Source organism: Takifugu rubripes, chromosome 12, assembly GCF_901000725.2.
Source record: "Takifugu rubripes chromosome 12, fTakRub1.2, whole genome shotgun sequence".
Classification (NCBI taxonomy): Eukaryota; Metazoa; Chordata; class Actinopteri; order Tetraodontiformes; family Tetraodontidae; genus Takifugu; species Takifugu rubripes.
In genome coordinates, this window is record NC_042296.1 from 3152501 (window position 1) to 3174344 (window position 21844).

General features: G+C 45.0%; 1 protein-coding gene and 1 long non-coding RNA gene across 13 annotated transcripts in view; one reads left to right on the forward strand and one right to left on the reverse strand.

Moving 5' to 3' along the window:
• Positions 1–21844, reverse strand: part of csmd3b (CUB and Sushi multiple domains 3b) — a 210047-nt gene that overhangs the window by 116589 nt on the left and 71614 nt on the right. For all 9 annotated transcript variants that reach the window (XM_029845206.1, XM_029845212.1, XM_029845210.1 and 6 more), the window contains one exon: positions 6080–6277. In XM_029845206.1, coding sequence (XP_029701066.1) covers positions 6080–6277 — 198 coding nt within the window. The remainder of the gene's footprint in view (positions 1–6079; positions 6278–21844) is intronic.
• Positions 4004–20656, forward strand: LOC115251749 (uncharacterized). 4 transcript variants are annotated; one of them, XR_003890272.1, is made up of 5 exons: positions 4004–4441; positions 4621–4797; positions 5182–5393; positions 5577–5671; positions 8233–8574. It is a non-coding gene; the product is annotated as an uncharacterized lncRNA (long non-coding RNA). The 4 variants fall into 4 exon arrangements; XR_003890274.1 differs by lacking the exons at positions 5577–5671; positions 8233–8574 and adding an exon at positions 20462–20656; XR_003890271.1 differs by having other exon boundaries at positions 5182–5671.

The window sequence follows — 21844 nt, forward strand, 5'->3', positions numbered from 1 at the left end:
TTTAAATCCGTCCACAATAACTGCTGGTAAGCTGACGGCCCTCATTTAGCCTGTAGACCAACACGAGCCTTGTCTGATTTGAGGGATTTACATCTCGGTGTTACGTTAATTCCTTTTTCTTCTACACACTTGGTATAAGAAATCCTTTTTTTCCAACACCAACATCTCAAAGTTCTATCTGAACTAGTAATTCCTGATGCTAATTGGATAAGGTCACCATCGTGACCTGACGAAAAATATCGTCCACCCTGCCTCAGTGCTCAGGGAGAAACGGATCCAGATTCTCATGTTGAAAAAGGAAGTTGTGAGAGAGACTTCTGCTCCTGCTGCTGAGGAATAAACCAGCTCTTTCAGCTCAAACCAGTTCCCTCTTTTCCAATGCACAAGCCACAGAATCCTATTGAATTCAGAGAATTATCTTTTTAAACCTCCACATATCATTATGAAGAAGAAGAAATGTATGTTGCACCTGATTTTCCTTATGTCCTAAGACTAAAGGCCTTTAGCGTAAAGACATTAAAGTTGTTACTGAATGCAACACGAGTCAAAGAGGAAATGCTCCCCATTTGTCCTGATGGCAGCTTTGTTGCGTCTCAGATGTGTGATCTTTTGAGCAAATTAGCTCGGTAACTAGAGTTTGTTATGGAAAAAAGCAAATATCACTTCAGGACTGTATCAAATCCTGCACCTTCTCCAGTTCCTGAACTTTGGGTGAGAAACTGATGAAATTTAGCATCCCAGCTGAGCACACGGCCACCAGACGAGTCCACAACAGTTCTGTCTGCTTCGGTTTCAACGGGTTCTTCACCAGCCCGTCCTCAGTTAACATGCACGGAGCTGAATGTTTACTCAATAGCCAAACCAAATTGTGATCCGCTGTGATGGAATTAGCGAAGCAGAAAGAATGTGATTAATTCTGCGGCTCGTGACTCTGATCTAGTGGTAATTCATGTGTGTGATGAGTGATGGCCAGACTAACAGCGCCACACGTACCAGGCGCTGCTGCTGGCCACAGAAACAGCCAGTAAATATAGACAACATAAAGGGCAGAGCGGAGCTGTAAAGGATGTGTCGAGCTGAGAGAGGCCCTGGGAGTGACACAGGAGACAAATGATCTCAATTATTGATCATTTTCTTCTGAAAATCACCAGAATCACACTGAAACTCAAGGACGGTAATATAGAACAAGAGCCAGGACGGATGGTTTCCCTGGGGCTCTCCTCCCAGTCCGTGATTAGGACCTCAGGCGGCTCCTGGATAGTCATCGGTGGTGGATGCAACTAAACATGATGTCCCAGAGGTGCTAGCCGTTCTCACCACTGCATTTCCACCGCGGACGCTGGTGACACACTCCAGCTGCAGCCAGCCGTCTGCGTTCTCACGCCCGAAGGCACCCAGGGCCCTTGTGGCTTTCTAATGGGTCTGAGGGTCTCATCCTGGCCCCTCAGGAGGCCTCTATCATGTGGAGGTCCAGGCGGCCTCTCTTTGCCGACCACTCATCTGCGTAACATCTTGAAATAACCTGGGCTTTGGAGGAGAGCGGCTCCACGGGGAGGAGCTGATAGGAGTAGAAGCGATGGGATTCATCTCACATGGGCGAGAACAGCCCGCGTTTCTGACCAGGCTTCTGTCCAGCCAGGTGTTGAAACCAGGCTTCAGCGGACCCGATCGACGCGCCTGTTTGCGTTTCCATTAGAGCAATTACTGAACCAAAACCAAGAAAGACTCCGTTTGTCCCCGGGCCAAGGAGTTCAGATTCTTCCTTCTGGTGTGTTTAAAACTGAGTTTTAATAAGTTAATATTGTAGAGCTTTGTGAGCTTTGCTGGACCGATAAAGCTAAACTCTTTTTTAGCACATTTTTTTTCCTGTCAAGTCTTTTTAAAGGAACCTGTCCGACACTGTTCTGATAAACTTTACGATACATCCACAATGAAAATGAACATTACAGCTCAAAAGTCCTTCAACCCGCCACACTAAATGTCCATGACATGTTCTAATCTGAAGTCCGCTATAGCAATAAAAGCCAGAGTTTAGCATAGCACCACAGCGAATGATGAAGATGACGACACGTTCTGACGGTACAATAAAGTTGTTAAGGCTTAATCTGGGATATTACAGCTCACACCTTAATTATTGCTTAATTATTACATAATTTATAGGAATTCTCTCCTGGGAACAGGAAGGAACAGCGGCAGCGGCAGCCACAGGCCTGTTGTCACGTATTGACCCTACACAAGCACGGAGCTGCGAATAATTGCACAAACACCCGTTTCATTACCACACCTGTCAATTTTTGAGTTTGTCAAGGCGCTTTATTGCTTTTTCCACTTCCTACATCCCCTATGACCCCCAGCCCAGCCTCTATTTCAGCTCTGTTTTAAAAATCCTTTCCCTCTCCATTTTATAACCTTTAACATAGTAGATTTGATTACAGCTTCCACAAAAATTCAACACTTTTCCATCTTAAATTCCAATTCTTATAATTTCCCATTTCCCCACACTCACACACACACACACACACCTTTGCTTCCACCTTTGCCAGGACCTTGATGACATCACCTGTTAACCCTAACCCTAACATCCACATGTTTGACACTAACCCCTAACCTCAAACTCAACCCACAACCACATTTTAACCATTCAACCCTCCTCCCTTCACAGAAATGTTCTTACTTTGAACAAAATTTATGAGAATTCACACCTGTCTGAGTACATGCATGTGACCAAGGATATGCACACGACTTCATCGGCAGGATTGGTCCAAGCACCAATATATATGTTCAGCGTTGGCCGTGCCAACCAACTGTAGCAGCACACTGTTTTTCCATTATACTTTTCACATAACAGTGTATACAGTTACACATATTACTCCAATAACAGGGTGCTGGAGCGGCTGCCTTACAATGTTTGCTCCATTTCTAATGCCGCCTGGAAAAGATTGGCTTTGCTATTACCACATTGCAGCCTGTCAAGTAAATTTTATATGGATCCACACAGAATGACTCAATGCATCAACAGGCCCTCACTTACTTAGTTTCCCCAAGTCCATTCAGCTTCTCTGGATCAGTGATTGAACAATCCCACACCTCGCTGGCCTCTGTAGTGGCTGTGTCAGGCTGTTGGACTCAACGTCCCAGTATGTGTCCAGTAACAAGAAACACAGCAAATCCCATTTGTGCAAGCTGTAAAGCTTAAAGGTCTTTTGCTTAGACTTTTTTTTTTTTTTTAAAGAGCTATTATCAGAAATTAATGTAATAGAGTAAAAAAAAGGATCTTAAGAATGTCAAAATCACATCCAAAAGACTGCATTTGTTCTTCAGTAAGGAAGAACATGTACTGTACCTGCGGTCCACGAGTGAAGTGTCCATTAGCTAAGCGCTGGAAAAAAAAGTATTTTGTTGGGTTCATCTAAGTAGGCGAGAAGAGCAGCGCGTTTCCTTCAAAGTCGGTATCTCCAAATCGATCTTGCGTATCCGCGTCCCTAATGATCAGGGCTGTTGTTGCATGTGTGTGTGTGTGTGTGTGCGTGTGTGTGGGCGGGCCACAGCTCCTCTCTGGAGGTGAAAAGGCTAAAAGCGGGACGTTCCAGGTCTATTGCTGCAAGCCTGAATAATTGATTTCCAAAAATTACAGCTGGTGTGATAGGTGTCACATGCATTCAACGCACGCAAAGCCACTTCAAAATGCAACTCAGTGTGTGTGTGTGTGTGTGATGGTGTGAATAATTGCATATGTGTGACTTCTTTCTGACACATTAGTAGCTTAGCCCCTCTTAGCCACGCTGACAGAGTGACAGAGAGACGCGGCTAATCCGGCGGGGACACTTTGCCATTTACCCCCTCTTCCTCAAAGATTCCCTTCAACCTTCCTTCAACTCCCACAACGATGTTGCATCCTTTAGTTGTTATTGTTTATTTCGATGAGAATCGACATTTGTTGGTCATAATCCCTGTGGAGGAGAAAGGTGGCGTGCATGCACGTGAACGTGGACGTGTGAAACGCTTAAGGTTCAAACTCTCGTCAACATACCCAATGCAGAAACTCGCAGCTCAATGCAAATCTGCCCACGCGCCGTGTCCACAGCACAAATATGTGTGATCAGGCTTGGCTGAGCAACAAAAGGACTGGACTCACAACACAGACGCTCTGTTCAGGAAGCCAGAACAGGCTCCACCTCCTGGGGACGCTCGGGTCCTTTGGAGTGAGGGGGCCACTCCAGGAACCTGCTGTGACTCTGTGGTGGCATCTGCCATCTGGTACGGTGTGGCCTGCTGGAGCAGCAGCACCACAGAGAGGGAGAGGAAGAAGCTGGACAAGATCATAAAGGAGCCTGGCTCAGTCCTGGGCCGTCCTCTGGATGGGACGCAGGGGACAGAGGGGTCCCGGTCAAACTCACACGGACGCTGGACCAGATTGTAGAGCATTCTGCTGTCATCCATCGTAGGCGTGACTTTATTTATCCTCTTTATGTTGTTTGTTTATGCAATTTGATTTTTATATCATTTAATCCTCATGTTCTATTTGAACACTAATGTCTGCTCTTGAATCTGACTGTTGCAACACTGGAAATGTCACCACTCAGGGATAAATAAAGGTTTCTTATTCTAACTCACAAACAGAGAACATCTGAAGACATTTCTGTTGAAAAGAGGATCCTTCTTCCTGCCCATTATCCTCTGTTCCAATTATTACTGCAGCTGCCTACATGTGCAGGGGGAAACTATTATTAGAGCCGTCGTCCACTGTTCTCGCCTCTCGTGTTACCTGTCTGGTGTCATCAAGGGTCAGCCCATTCTGTGAGTAAAGGTCATGTGACACGTATTGTTGGTGTGTGGTATAAATGGGTTTTCTTCTTTTCAAAAGTAAAAACTCTAATATGGGCAGACTAAAATATGCTACAATAATATATGAATGTATAAATCATGCGTAAAAAGGGGTGGGAACAAAAATAAAAACCTGTTTTTTTGTTCTTTCATTTGGTTTGTTTAAAAACTGTATCTCCAGGTTATGACGCGACGCCGTCTTGACTTGTATTTTATACTGATAGCTCATGGAAATATTTGGGGAACGGATGCCTCAGTGGGATGTCGCAGGGGTTTTTATTTTTGGAAATCAGGAGAACACTCCAACCATCATCATGAGCTTCAGCCCAACATTTTCCGTCTCTTTTCTTTTGTTAGACCTTCCCGTCCATCGCTGAGCTCACAGCACATCACCTCAGAGTGCACATGCACCAGCTTCCACTTGGTGAACCCACCAGCTCTCCTGGGAGGACGGTGGATGTTCCGGACCCTTATAGGGAGAGGAGCATAAGTGCATTCTGTTGGCAGGGTGTTCCTCTGGATGACTGACTCCGTGGCGTTCATCAGATAGACAACTGGGATGCATTCAGGTGGGGTAGCAAAAGTTCAGAGTCTTCCTACATAAATCACTCTCTGACTCGTAAATGTCAAGTCATTAATGTTGCTTGAAAGTCGTCCCAAAGTCACCGAAATACCAGGAGGGCAGGGCGGCGTCGGCCAATGAAAGATCTAAAGTATTCCTGGTGGAATGTTTTCCAAACCTCGTTTTCCAGGCCCGTTCTCGTCCCAAGCATCGTAACGCTGAGCCCACCCCAACCGCTCCAATTTCCCACCATTCTCTCTGCCTGACTCGGCAACTGTTGCCACGGTGAGCGAGAACTGCTTCCCGAGTTTCATCAGAACTCCCAGCACAGCTCTGCTTTGACGCATCACGACATACATTTTTGATGATGCTGCAGCCTATATAAAGACACACAAACTCAGAGTAGAACAACAGCAACCGGCTGCCTGTCGCACTACCGAATGCAGCCACAACAAGGTGCCTTCTGTCTGTCTCTTTCTCTCTCTCACACACACACACACACACACACACACACACACACACACACACACACACACACACACACACACACACAGACATTTATACACACAAGTGATATGAAGTGTTCATGCTTTCGGTGGGAAGAAGAAATTCTATTTAGGAATCTCTGTGATTCAATTTATCCTCTTTAGAGGTAAACACTTCATATGCAGGCACACATTTAGTTGCGCATACCTCGACAGATTGGCGCAGGGAAGTCCCACACGGCAGTGTTTCCAGCGTTGGTGATACAGGTGAGCGTGGCGTGGCCGTCTAAGACGTAACCGGGCACGCAGCTGTACTGGACTTGGTCCCCCACAGCGAAACGGCCGCTGCCGCTGAGCACCGCTTTGGGTGGGACGCCGGGGTTTCCGCAGGACGTGCTGTGGAGCTCTGCACAGGGAGGGAAGGAAGAGAAGAAGGCAGGGGTGAAGGTCTAGTTCTGTCAATAAATCTGAGCTCTTCACATTTTTGAAGTCTGGACAGTGGAATCAGAAAAGATCTGTCTTGAGCGGAATCAGCTTTGTCCGCCGTCTGAAGGGAGCGTCGCTCTTTTTTAGACTTCAAATGGAGGTTTTAGACATAACAGAGTTCTGCTCAATGGACTTTGCCTGGCAGAAAACTTTGGATAGCTAAAGACATGCATTGTGGTGATGAAGCAGTTTAGACACCTACACGCTGTCAAAGTATCCTCTTGAATCTTACCCTCAGCACACATCCAGCCAGCTCCTTACGCCTGTAGATCTTTAGAGTACAAATTATCAAGCACCAGGGCTGTGGTACAACATTTAGAATATGCTCCGCAGCTCTCGAGAAAGCAAGGCAGACAATAAGAGTGGTTCATAGTTAATTACATTATTCCCTGCAGACACATTTACAGTTATTTCCCTGAGACCGACTGTATACACAAACAGGCGCACGCAGCAGAGAGACTGAGGGGGAGACAGATAAGAGTATTACAAGCCATCAACTAGGACGTAGATGGGAGAACTGGGAGCAGCTCTCATCTTATTGTTTGAGCTTGATTGATACAACTATGAAACTGTTCAGACAGATGTGGGTTAGGGAGAGGAGACTGGGCGTGGGAAGAGAGGGGGTGAAAGGAGAGGCGGTAGACGGGTATGGGAAATAATGAAAATAATCAGATGCGAAGAACTAGAGGTTAAAAATGTGTAATTAGCAGATTTGATCTCAGGAAATGAACTGGCTCTATCTGATGCCAGTCCTGGGCCACTGATAGCTGTGAGGATTAGCAGTACAGCATAATTCTGACTGTGCACGCAAATAATGTGGCACCCTGGAAATGACACATTACACTGCCGATGATTATCTCTCATTATTGTTGGAGCTGGCCAAATTAAAGATTGTGGGTATTTTAAAGAGATAGGATGAGATTTTAAAAAAAGTTATCACAGGATTATTTGGCTAACGCCACCCTCCATACCTCGGACTTCAGCGCACACCCACTTACACACACACAGCGCTCACTCTCCCTGTGATTGGATGTTGGTTTGGCCCCAATGTTGGGACCTGCTGGCCTATTGATTTTACCAGTCAGTTTTACCCAAAGGCAGGTCTCTCTCTCTCTCTCTCTCTCTCTCACACACACACACACACACACACAAACACCCACACACACACATACACACACACACTCTACTAACTACCCATTTCTGCCTCTCTGTCCCTCTTCCTTTACTATCCCTATCTGACATCTCTATCTGCCCACAGTCTCTCTCTCTCTCCTTTTTTTTTTTAAATCCTTGATTGATTAATTCTCTGTTTTTAATCCCTCCACTCCTCATTCAGTGTAGTTTTTGTCACTCCACCCATCTCCTCCTGCTGTCCTCCTTCCCCTCCCTTTGGGGAAAAGGCTAAGATTATATATGCTAGCTTTAAACTTCTCCAGCTCTCTGTCCGGCTTCATCCATACATCCTTCTCTCCATCTCCTCCTCCCTACTGTCTGTCTTCCCCTTGTTCATTGTAAACATTACATAGTTTCGTTATACTGCTTTATTTACTACCCGCTGGCTACACTGCACTGCTTTTCATGGTTTATTGCCACCTGCCCTCTGTTTTCTGCTCCATCCATTCCATTTTCTGCTTTCCATTCTCTCATTTTATTTTCTTCTCTTCACCTCCTCTCTCCATCCCTCCCCTGTTCACCATAACCACGATTTTAGTCTCAGTTGCTTCATTATAATCTGCTGTTTTATGAGCCATCTGTAGGACTCGCTGCATCCGTCACACACATAGAGACACATATAGAGGTGGTATGTGGAGCAGCAGGCAACCCCCCCCACACACACACACACACACTTATTTGCCTTGGTCTGTTTCTCCCTAGATGAGCAATTATAGGTACAGTGAGTACAAGACGGAAGGCGTGAGACAGGAGAAAATAGCTGACTGGTGGGCAGAAAACAAAGAGAAGAGGGAAGAAACACTGTTGCGATGGCGTCCTTGAGACAGACGACAATGCCGACTGGATCGTTGTTGGTTTAAGAAAAGGAGTCAGAAAGGCGTGGATTAAATAGTTTTCATGTTTTACGTCTCAGGAACATCTGTGAAGGTTGACCCAAGTGCATAACTGCTTAAAAACCTCTAGGAAACCAGAAGAACTGTGTCGTCCGATTTCCATAAACTATCTTGTTTAAAAAGCAGTTTGGAGATATGTGTGTGCGCAATATTCCAGGCATTGCACCCTTGCTTGCTCCCAAACAATGTCAGTAGAGTCAAGAAGGAAACTCATCTCCTCTAAACCCGGGGCTGCTGCTTGGGCAAGAACTGAGGCAATGTGGTGTGAGAGGCTGGTTGTCTATACTGCTGCGGTCAGTCTACCATCAAACCCTCCCCGTATGATCACGTTAGGGTTTGAACTTTACAAGTAGTTGGAGGGAGCTTCCTCAGCAGGATGGCAGCTCAGCATCAGAGGAGAAGAGCTCAGGGTAGATCGACACCAGCCGAGGGGGTTCAAACCACTGGTCCAGGCGCCTTCATCCAGTTGGAGGCCATCCCAAATCCAGGACATACTGGAAGGACTAATTACCTCCACATATGTTGAGGGCTTCAAGCTTCTCCCAGAGGTCATGGAGAGGTGGATGGTGAGAAGATTGTTTCAGACTTTGCTGGTAAAATGACAGACAGACAGATAGATAGATAGACAGATTGATAGATAGACAGATTGATAGATAGATAGATAGATAGATAGATAAATAGATAGATAGATAGATAGATAGATAGATAGATAGATAGATAGATAGATAGATAGATAGATAGATAGATAGATAGATAGATAGATAGACAGACAGATAGATAGATAGATAGATGACAGTCGTCCATACTTCCCTCATTGAAGCTGCATCCTCATATTCATAAAATAGACAAGAGTTTTCTTCTTCTGTCTGAAACAATTCTAACATTGTTAGAAAGCTGCAGCAGAGCTGTCAAAAACCTGTCATCCCTGCTGGGATTCAGGCAAATCCCTCAAATTCCAGCCATGGCAGCTCAACATATTGGATGGGATGATATGGAATTATTATGTACGGCTACGCCATAATTTATGGACAATTTAAAGCATTGAGATAAAAATGCCGCGCGCCTGAGACATGCACACAAAAGAAGCTGAAATTAATATAAAGAATATAAAGAGATCTCCGGGAGTTTAAAAGACCGTGGATTTACTTTCCAATAATTTCTTTTTGAGTCGACGCAACTCCCTGTTGTGAGGCATCAATAGCCATTAAATGGCAGTGGTTTAGTGCGCGAGCCGTGCACAATGACAACACTATTCAGTAAACCTCAAGGATGCCGACTGCCTAAGAAACTCGACTCCCACTGCATCTTCACAAATAATTAATATTCTTAGAATTAAAGAAGAAAAGTTCAACACAACAAAAACAGGAGTTCATACTTTTCATCCAGCCCCACTCACTTAGTCAGTCAAGTGGGAGGGGATGGAGGGTGACACCATCGCTCCACACATCTGACAGTGTCAACCAATTACCGCCGCGCTACCTTTGCCACTGCGTGTGTGCAGGACGCACGTACTCATTATGCGTCCTCTGCTTCCATCCGCCAGGAAAAGGAATGGCCGCTGTTCTGGCATTTGAAAATGATGTCCTGTATCTGTGTTTTGTCCTTATAATGGACTCAGTGGCAGCGCTGTGTGTGTCACAGGAAATGAGTTTGGGAGGATGAGTTAAAGCTGAGGTAGACCCGGAAAGAGCAGCGGCGGCTAAAGCATTAGATCACGCCGCGGCCAAAGGAGATGGGCTAATAGCCCAGACAAAGCGTGCAACTTCCAGAGATCAAACATTATGGAGCCAGGGCAGTAGACCTTGGAGGTCTCATTGGGTTTATTACGCCCTGCAACACAGACGATCAAACACACAAACACACAAAGCTCTCCCCCGAGGGTTACCTTGATGTTCTGCGCGAACAATAATAATCTGTATTCAATACGGTTGTGATGCATCAGCCAGCTTCGCTGTCCACACCTGTGTCCTCACCTCATCGACCGCGCGTGTCTATAGCAGAAAATATTGTTTATTATCAACGGGTCGCATCATTTCGGGGGAGGGGGGGATTCATTTCAATATCCTTTTTCTCGTTAAAAGAGGAATAAAAAGAGTCAGGTGGTGAGGATTCAATTTGATGGGATTGGGTAAAATCTCGGTCCGGCAGGGACAAAATGACTCTGTCTGGCCCCATTACCCAGTTTTTGTGGAGGGAATATTCATCATTAGGTAGCTTAGTTGAAAAGATGCTTCTCTTTCACACCTTCCCTCCGTGTAATTGAATGGGCCCATAATGGCGCCTGCGTGGCTGCTCACAAAGAAGCAGGGATGTCAGTTACACCTCGTTCATCTCCACAAACATGCGTTCATGCGGGGGCACACGTGGACGTCAGTGAAGTCTGTTTTGGCATCTGTGGTTGATGTTGCGTTCAGTGTGTCTCTGCAGCGAGGTTCAGTAGGCCGTTCGGATTTGCCCCACAACGGGTCGTCATCAGAAGCTCCTACACAGGCAGTCATGATCAGAGGGAACGTCCCAGGTCCAGCGTTTACATGTTTGTTTAAAACCAAGCCAGCTTGACCTACTGTGGTCATATGAAAGGAACGCAACATGGCTTTTGGCAACCAAAAGCCCAGGAAATGAAGGCTGCGTTATCCTCGCATACATTGTTTTGATTTGGACAGCTGTGTTCCACTCCTTTCTCGACAGTCCCGTATCCCACGGAAAGGCCAAACAACACCTACAGAGACGACGCTGATGGCAATCTTCCTAATGTGTGATGTGAAGTTTGTCAGATGCCATTACGCCAGCGCGTTCCGACATAAAGCTCTCAAATATCAATGGGCTGTATGGATATCAGGCTCTCTCTAAATGACCCCCCTCCTCAGTCTCACACTTGTCTCCCAGCCTCCTGCTCTCGCTTCCTTTCTTATCTCCTTCTGCAGCCACCCCTCTCTTCACTGTTAATTAAACCAGTGTGGGTCGGAGTGTGTACGCCTCTGTGCGTGCGCAAGCCTGCGTGCGCGTGTAAACTTCAGTATTAATTAAAGGTGTGAATGCTAATTGGTCAGATCGATAACAGGTCATTGGGCCTCAAGGGCTAACGGCCAATAGGAAATCATTATGTGTCTGACATCACTGTCACTCTGCTAAAGCTGCACTGCTGCACACACACACACACACGCGCGCATACATGCTTGTGCTAACGCCATTGAACTCGGAAAAATAGGCTCTCCTCAGAGGTGAAAAGGTTAAGAAGACACAAGTGGACCAATAGATAGAAGCTCACTGCTCCAAATATGAATCAATATCCATTAAGAGAAACAGGAGACTTGCACACAGAAGAAATGGCTCACAAAACGACACTATAGTTAGCCAAGCGACGGGTTCAGCAAATAATCGCGTCCGTCCCGGACCTTGTATTGATCGGCCTCGGAACGTTCATGTGAAGCCTTTGAAAATGTAATTTCCTTGGATGCTATGAACTCGTGGTGACGACACGGACCGACGATGCTGCTCGACCTGCAAGTCAAAATCTGTTATTTTCAATGCTGGTGATGAAGTCAAACCCAAGGTTGACATATGTCGACTGTATATATCAGGTTTATTGTCAACTGTAATAATAATATTCCTGATATAAAGGCATTTGGTGTTTTCACGACTATAAGGCGCACCTAAAACACTGAGATTTTCTCAAAAATCGACGGTGCGCCTTATAATATGGAGCGCCTTGTGTGTGGACTGAGTTCCAAAATCTGCTGTGCGCCTTTGGTGGGTGCCCTACGGTAAACACTCTGCCCATCGATTAGCGGCACACCTACGCGTAAGGATCCCCTAAAATGCCGCCGGTCAAGCGAGACGTGTATGAATGAGGCTTACCTTAAACTGCAGGCCATCGAATATGCGGCTGAAAATGGCAATCGAGCAATCTTAGTGTTTTCACTTTATGAGGAGGCGGCATCTCTCCATACGCGCGAGGGCAACTGTTGCGCAGCGGCTGCCTGCGGATTACCAGGAGAGGGTGTCCATCTTCCCTAACCCTAACCAGGAGAGGGTGGCCATCTTCCCTAACCCTAACCAGGAGAGGGCGGCCATCTTCCCTAACCCTAACCAGGAGAGGGTGGCCATCTTCCCTAACTCTAACCAGGAGAGGGTGGCCATCTTCCCTAACCCTAACCAGGAGAGGGCGGCCATCTTCCGCACCTACTGCCGCGAGAAGATAACCGCGCTCATCCACATCTATGAGGCAGCGGCGGGCGAGTTATGCCACCATATGCGGGTGGATTGTAGATGCATGGGCTATGATACCGTCTTCATGTATTGGAAGAGCTTTCACAAAATCAACGCTGAACCGGAACCGGTCGGTGAGTCCGATTCAGATGATGAAGAAGAGGAATTCAGGATGTTGGACATTGAAATAGTGCAGCTGTTTAATTCAGATACAGAAGATGAAAACTTTGATGGTTTTGTGGCGGAAGAATGAATATTTTGTTCAATAAATGTGTTGAAACTCACTGTTTTACTTCCGTTGTCATTTTTTACTGTATGTTTCAGCATGCGCCTAATAATACGGTGCGCCTTATGTATGTGTTAAATACAGAAATAGCACCCATAACTGAGACTGCGCCTTTCAATACAGTGCGCCTTATGGTCGTCAAAATATGGTAATTAACACATACACACGCATTCAAACTAAAAATAACGTGTAATTAAGGCCTATAATACATGTAGTTGTTGCTTTGGCGATTCATTTATGAATAAAACAAGACAAACATTGTGTTACCAGTTATTATACACCTTATATAACCCAAATACCACAGTGTGACACATTTTACTGTGTAATTTGACACAATAGATTCAACTGCATGAGGTTCCTGAAAGGAGAAGATGCTGCTCCTGTAAACAGCATCTTCTCCTGCAACCGCTGCTTCTCTTGGCGGCATTTTGTTGACTTACAAAGCTACTCGCTGTGGGCAAAATGACATAGAATAAACTCCTGCAAGAGGTCCGAAACAGCTGTGAGATATGTTTTGTTGCCTTGCGTAACATCTTAAAGTGGTTACTGTGAGAACAACACTAGCACAGATGGCCTTCACAATAACGTACATGTTTAATGGTGACTTTACATACTTACAGTGTTTTATCACACGCATGTGCATCCATCTGCTGTACAGATATGCAGGAAACCACTCTTAATGGTTTTAATGGTCCAGTCATGTTGGTGAACATCATCTTAGACATTATTAAATGAGCTGAATACGTCTGAACTGCACAGGTGGGAGAGCGGTAGCCTGCCCTCTCGCATCGGTATCCCTACTGTAATAATAGAGTTTAATGGTTGGCCTGTTGTTGTTTAGTCCTCAGCTCATGTAGAAAACAAACTCTGGTCCCTTTAGCACGCTGGGCTTCCATTAGGAGTTCCATTAGCGTGCCGTGCATCGCTTCTCTGATGCCTCGGGCTAATTTGCAGAGCCTCTTCTTCAGAACTGGAGGATCATAGTCTAATAGTAAAAATGCCACAGTGATTTAAGAAGGCTTTGAAATCTTTAACAAAACACACTAAATCCTACATTTTACAGTTTACGTTGCTAAAAAGGTTCGCAAATAATACAGAATTTGCGATATTTTGAGACAAACAATGACCCCATCTTCCAAAACACCATCGAGCTGTTCAATTTAAGCCACAAAGGCTGCAACTAGCAACAAATCATGCCATGTCCGGGCGCTAAAACAGGCCAAAAAAACGGCAGCCTGATGTAGAGCGAGTCTCCATTTTCCACTGCCAACATCATTTCAGCGGGTTATGGAGACATGAAGCAACACCATCTGTTCTGGTCTGCTGCTGGTGCTCCAGTGCAACATATCTGCTGAATAACATTCATTCTGACAGATATTACAGACATACAAAAAAACCCTTGCTATCTTCAAGGTTCAGCTGCTGGGCCCCACGACGATGTCCATCTCCTATAACCTCAAAGAGATCGTCTTTAAACCTGCTGACACCAAGCGGGCAGACAGCTATATGAAGCAGCGCAGGTTTCATATAGATAAGTTGCGTCTGAAACATGAAATGCTAACATACAGCGATTGCTGCCTCCAGGGACGCTCCTGATGTGTCTGACTGACAACCTCTGTCCCACTGTGGTGGATGCCACGCGTGTCTGTGCGTGAGTCAGCAGCGCGTGCCGATAGCATCTGTGTGTGTTAGCGCCCTAGCTGGGTATACGTGTATGACAGGATGCCTCGTAGCTGTGCTCATCATAGCAGGACCTATTAAAGTTAACATCAGGGGAGCCCCCCTGGAATGTATTGGTAACACAATTTAGCTATTAATTAAACTTAAAAGTGGACATAACCAGGAAGAAGCTATAAAAATTAGAATTTATTTCATTAAAATGAAAGTTGGTGGACAGAACTCCAGCTTCTTCCTTCTTCTTTGGCAAGTTTAGACTGATGATTGGACAACAGAGGCAGGCTGAACCCATCAAAAGTTCTTTGTTTTGGCATTTTATAGACGACAGAAAGTCATTGACTGTAAAATAATTAGCAGATCAGATGATAATGAAGATTCTGGCTGTATAACAACCAGCTTCCTTTTAACTTGTGTCCCTCATCAGTGAGAGTCAGTCGTCCTGTGCCAAAATCATTGTAGGTACCAGGCAGTTTCTGCACGTATCACAGCAACTAAACAGCAGAACCATGTTTCGTCCATCTGGAAAAAGTCACTACTGTGTTTACTGGTGTTCTTGATGGGACGTTTCCTGAGCCAAACAAAGCAGGAAGTACGCTTCACACACATATTAGACTGCAGGAGTGTTTAAGCTTTCACCCCATTTAATCCCTTTTCTTTATAACTCCTTTTAAGTCTATTGTCACCAGGCTTTGTGCCGTTATCACTGATGAAATACACCATTTCACACACACATGCACGCGCACGTCTGCGTTTGGCACAAGACTGGAGGATACGCGTGTCAGTGTGGAGTCTACGCAGCGGGTAAGTCTTTATGTAGCATCAAAACAACAGAAAAAGACTTCTGAAATGTTTCAGAGAAAGTTTTAAAGACTCAGGCTGTTGTCTGGAACCCTGAGTGTATTTATTTACGTTTTGGTTTTGGCACTAAGCACCGCTGGAAAATGACATAATGATGTTTGCTGGAAGAAGCCAGAGGACAAAAAGAATACTGAGTTCTCTGTTATTAAATACTATAGAATAGCCACAAAGAAAGGAGTCTTTTTACAGCCTGCCAAGGTTATGCACGTTTTTAATAGGGTGTTGCGCTCACCTGCTGAGAACTTGGAGAGAGACGCCGTTTGATTGCTGTAGCCGAGCTGCTGCTTTTCTGACGATCAGAGCCTAGCATGACGCCGAACTTTTTGCGGCTATGCTCGTCAGACGACCCACCTTTGCGCTTGGCATGAGAAGCTGATTGGATGGGTTGAGGTGGCGACCCTGGCTGAAGTCTGCTTGCTATTTGGCTGATATGAAGGAAGATAAGGGACTAACTTTGGCCAGGAGGCCACCTTAAATCAACACATAGTCTCAAACACGTATACATTATGCACCAAGAGCTGTGTAAAACTTGATGAGCTGCAAACTCATGTCTGATCAATAATCACTAAATTATTTTAAGGTTTATGAAGGCACTGATATATAGAAGAACATTTTCCCATTATTGAAATCCATAGTTCCTGTCGTGCAGGTATCAGCGTGCCTTCGTGATTAACTGGACCGGCAGCTCAGTCACATTTGGCAGCAATTTAGTATAATTACATTACCCAGACATCAAACTGATACGTTGAGTGGACAGTGATGGAGGGGCTGAGACTGAGCGGCTTGGCAGCTATATTTTTGTCCTCTTTCATTATAAAATGGTTGATTTATTCAGCAAGTAAGCATTAATGTCCGTGGCTACTGAAGGCACCAAGCAAACTTTCTCGGTCGGTGCAACTATTAAAACAAGTATTTAGCAATTTTCTTTTGTGTTTTTTCTCACAGTTAAGCACCTGCAGGTGCGACCACAGCCAGGGATGTTGGACAGGCGGCGGCTCTGTTATTATAAAGGCTCCTTTAATAGATGAAAGGTACATCATGCCAGGAATAACATTATCAGGATGACTCCTGATAATAAAATAGCGCCTTTTTCTCTCGTGGCCTTAACCCTGGACTTCTGGGGCTCTCTTGCATAGAGTCCATCATTCTCCATAAGCAGCAGCAAATTATTTACTTTTAACAAGTCTTTCGAACCAAAAGTGACCCCAAAATCTCTCCTGATGTGACATGTGGGGTCTCCACCTACCCTGCAGCTAAATCTGATCCAAAACCAGAACTTAGTTTCAGTCTAAAATGATGATTTATGCAGCAGCGTCAGAAAAACATATACTGACCTTGTGTTTTTAAAAACACACAGTGTATTCATGATCTTGGGGGTGGAACGACACCGTGCTCCAGCCTGGAGCGATGCTTCTGATTGGTGGAGCCCTTTGACTGTGAACATGTCGCGGTTTTATCCGTGATTAATGTGAGGCGCACAAGGGTCTTGAAAAAAATCAATCACGTTTGATCTATGGACGCGTGACTCCTGTGAGGGCTGTGTTCCAGGCTGTTCTACATGCATGCACAGCAACACACACCTGCCAATTTGAGTCCGGACTCCTCATCACAGGGTCCTGTTCCAACCGGCCAACTGGTGCCGACTGGGACGGACATGACGGGACTGTGACTCCTAAGAAATTGTAGCTTTACGCGCTAAAAACACACATTTAATATATGATTGATGTGCTGTTTTTTCCACTACCATCGAGAAGGTATACAAAACAAACACACAAAGGTACACACACTGAAATGATATTTTCCATTATTACACACAATTACAGTCTCCTGATCTGCCGAGTGGGTTCTAAAGGCCAGGCGACGCTGAAATACACGTCAGCAATTCAACAGCATTGATTTGTGTATATGGAGGCACTGGTGGTCGGTGACATTTGTAAAATTTATGACAATTCAACACCACATATTACCCTTTAAATTTGTTCCATACAATCTGCTTCCTGCATCCCCTGTCACTATATGCGTGTGTGTGTGTGTGTGTGTGTGTGTGTGTGTGTGTGTGGGAGGAAGAAAGAGATTGTTTCGGCTTGATTTATGCCCCTGTGTTGAAGCTGACCTTGCAGCAGTGGCAAGAAGAAGGAACGTTCACACTGTAGATAATGAACACATGCACCCGTGCGCAGACACGCACACACACTTTTAATATATATATATATATATATATATATATATATATATATATATGATATGCATTTTCATATTCTTCATTATAATGATGCAGCCAGTAAATGGACTATCACTTAGGCATCTGTACCGTTGCTATGGTAACAGGTTATCCATTACATCATCAGAAAATACTGATGGGATGTACGTCAATAATAAAAGATCTATAGACAGAAATACTTGACCCTTGAACTGTGGTTGAGGATTTTTTTTTTTTTAATTAATAAAAATATTTCAAAATGTCAATTTAATTCCACTGCAACAAGAAACTCTTTGCAGCAGTAGGACGAATCATGAATTATTGGATGCCATCGAGGACTTTGAGATGACCCGTTATTGCAACAAACGATCTCGTTTCATGAGTCAGATTTCAAGAGGAGAGTTTTACTGCAGGGCGATTTTAACGAAGGACTTTTTATTCTTCTAATTGTGCCGTGGCGTTCCCCAATATCCCAGAAATGCCATGTCTGCTTGGTATGTTGAGGCTGGATATCAGAAGACAACACAAAGCAACATAAGACTCAAAAGATGATCTGCAGCAGGCCAAGAAGATGATCGATAAAAGGGACGACTCCACAGATTCAACTCAACGCCATCTCTTTGGTTTTGGGAAGCACCTGGATAAGGTGTTAAATTCCTGCTCAGACTCAGAGAGGCAGCTGGATGAGGTTCAACAACAACTGCCCCTCTTCAGAGCCCCAGAAAGAGCAGACGTATCAGTGTTTCTCAGCAGCAACTCAGTGACCCTTGAGAGCTGCAGAACGGTGAAAAGAGCTTAGAAGAGGGGGTCAGACAGTTCCTGGAGGAAAATGATCAGCAGGGTAAACAGGAAAAGGCAAAGGCTTATCACAGCTCATGTCCAAACCCCGGCTCTGCTGACCCAGACGCTAGCTGCTCTGAAGGACGGTGAGAAGAAGCCTGTCAGCCTGGAAGAAGAGCTCCAGGTGAAACTGGCTGAAAAGGAGAGCTACTCAGAGAGAAAGGAGGGACTCAAGGAGGCCAGAAAAGGGCGAGACCAGAAAGGAACTGCCTGACCTCTGACACCACTGGGAGGCAAAAGCCCAACAGTGGATTCACAGAGGGAAAGAGCTGGAGGATACGCTCCAGGACAAAGAACCTTCTGATAGCAGGAGTAGACCAAGGACCACGGGGAGATTTAAACCTAAAATCATTAAAATACATCCTTGTGTGTTTATTAGGTACTCATATTCCACATAAAGTCAGAGACCAGAGTCCGAATGCATTACATAAATTCATGAATAAAACACAAATGTCAGGGTTTATGGTTATACCAGCCATACAAAAGGTCACCGGTTCGATCCTGGACCCCTGCATAATACAAGCCTGGAGCTAAGTGGCCTTGAGCTGAATGCCTAAGTCCGAATATACTTCAGGTAGCTGAATGTGTATGATGGATGCTCCTACTGTGGCTTAGTTGTTCTGCAAGCAGTGGTCGTGGGTGTGAACGGCTGAATGTTGACATAAGGTGTCCCAACTTACACGAAAATGTGACCGAACTATGAAGGGGCTACGTTAAATCATGTTGTACTCAAAGCTGGTTTGGGTAGCTCATAACAGATAGACGTGGTGAAGAAAAACGCACTTCTGAGCCATCTATGGTCATGTTTTATCAGACCAGACACACCTGACACGTGTCAGAATGGGATTTAAATACTCGCCATCATTTTTTGTGAAGCTGCCGGTACGATGATCCAACCTTTCCCATCTGGCAACATGGGTTTGCATTGGTGCATTAAAATAATAAGGTACGAGGGAGTAAAGGCTCACATTTATAGCAATGGTAAATATGACAGCATGTTACTTTGTTGGTTGTTTTCCTATTATGTTGTCACACTGTGGGGAAATACAATAAATGTCACGAGACGTTCACATAATAACAAATCAAAATGACAACCAAAGAGCTTCCTATAGTCTTCTGTTATTGGAAGGCTCTCAAAAGAGCTTTAACAGGGACATTTTGAGTTCAGATTGCTTCTTTTTGGAAGGTGTTTGTTGCTCTGAAACCCACCCGCTTCCACGCGACCACAGACGTCAAACTGTCTGTTTGATCTGCGGGACACCACTGTGTCATCAGTGGAGCTCTTCACACAGAAATGGCTGCTTCACTTGCAGCTGCCTGTCACAGCTGCTCTTAGCTCTCCTATCTGCCATCATCCAGGTTTTGATGAGCTCTCGTTTTTCTTCAGGATCACAAAAGACGGTGTTGTGATCTAACGCACTGATGCCCGGCGGGTTCGCAGAGCACCTCTTCGCAATGAGCTGCAATCGTCGAGGCGCCGCCGCCGTTTCCCCCTTTGGAGGGGCGAAACCAGAGGAACGGCTCTCAAGAGTTGTTCCATATTTCCCAGCCGAAGCCTCTTTAGCTGAGATTCGGCGCTCCGGTACTCCTGGTTGATCCTCTCTCTCACTTCCTCGAGGCGCTCCTCACAGCCGGAGCATTGTTACAACCGCCTTCTTTTCTTCTTTTCGACCTGAGATTCTTTGCTTCTGTGGCGAAAGAACCCAACACCAATCAGCGGAAGTCTTCACCTGCAGGATCATGGTAGGCAAACAACACGATGAAAGGTGGTTCCAGTGGCCCCATGCTAGCTCCACTTTTTGCAGAGAGGAGATTGTGGAAATTGTTGCTAACGCCCCCCCGTCATCAGATATCCTGGCTGCTCTGCACAGTATAGGCCTGGGTTCAGGAGTGCAAGGCGGCTCAGCTGCCAGCTCTGCTCGTTTAGGCGTCCACTCACAGACAAATGAGCTTTGGTTGTCTTTGCAGGTCACGCCTGAGTGCTCCCTGTCCCATGGACCTGACTCCGAATGTCTTTGGAACGTCACAAAAGGAGAGAAACCTGCATCTTCCACCTTTGCTTTAGCTCACGGTTTACACGTCTCTTTCATCTCGCCCGGTTTATTTTATTATTATTATTGTAATTTCCTGGATCTTTGGAAATCTTGTTTAAGTTCACCAGCAGGAAAGCTCATTAAAGCTTTGATTGCCTTCATGTGTCTTCAGGCCAGAAACAACAGCAGAAACATTCATTTACTCAGTTATGATCAATTTTGAGCTGAAAGTGAGGATGTATAATTTGTTTCAAGGCTAATCATCTAAATACGGAACTGTTATCCTGAAGCTATTTTTATTCAAACCCTGACTTTTGGGGAAACAGAACAGCCGTCATGAATCTTACAGAACCCAACGCGAGACTCTCTTTTCAACTAAATTAGCTTTGGAAGCGATCCTGCAAAGGACTGGCAGATTGAAAACATAACAGCTATTAGCTTTTCCTCCCCTCGAGGTCATTGATGGACAGAAACTAAAACATGGCTGACAATGAGAAAACACAGACATATAGAGGGGAAGATGGAGGCAGGACGGAGGAGAGGACATTGATTAAAAGAGCCAGAGCATCAGTCACACTATTTTAATACCACACATGCACTCACACGTGCCTGAGAACACACAGGTTTGACTTGGACGATGTTGAAGCCAGAGACTCAAGTCAAAATCAATAAATTAAAAGTAAAATGAGGGAAGGACGAAAAAAAAGTAGTGGAAAGCACTATTTTATTTTATTTTATTTTTGACGGTCAGGGAGGTGCTTATCAATCCTGCCATCATTCAGATTTTATATTTCTAAAGCGCATCCCCAGGGGAGGCAGTTAAAGTGGCCATGAAATCAGTCTGATCAGACCCATCAATGAGGGATTAAATGCTGCTGGCTTGTGTTTACTGCTGTGACTGGCAAATGCTTATCTGACTGGAATATAAATGATGCAGGAAATGAAAATAGGAAGATGTTTATTTATGTTTTATGAAACAAATGGGCAGAAAAAGCTCGTTGCTACTGTTCATGGGAGACTCCTCTCAGAGGCAAACAGTCAGTTTATTTTGAGTACTCTTCTAATTGGTCTTGATTACCTGTTTATCCACATTTTAAGTGATTTAGCTGATATGGAGGAGGAGAAAGTGCACAATCTTCTAACATAAAAGCGATACTATTGTTCAGAAGGAGCAAATAGGCAGACTGAAGTGTCTGCTGACGGGTTGGTCACATGACAGGGCGACCGTGTTCTTCTAAAGAGCCGACAACACGAGGGAGACGTGTGCCTCCACTTGTCCTGTGTATTACAATGCTTTGGGAACATGTAGAAGTGGCTA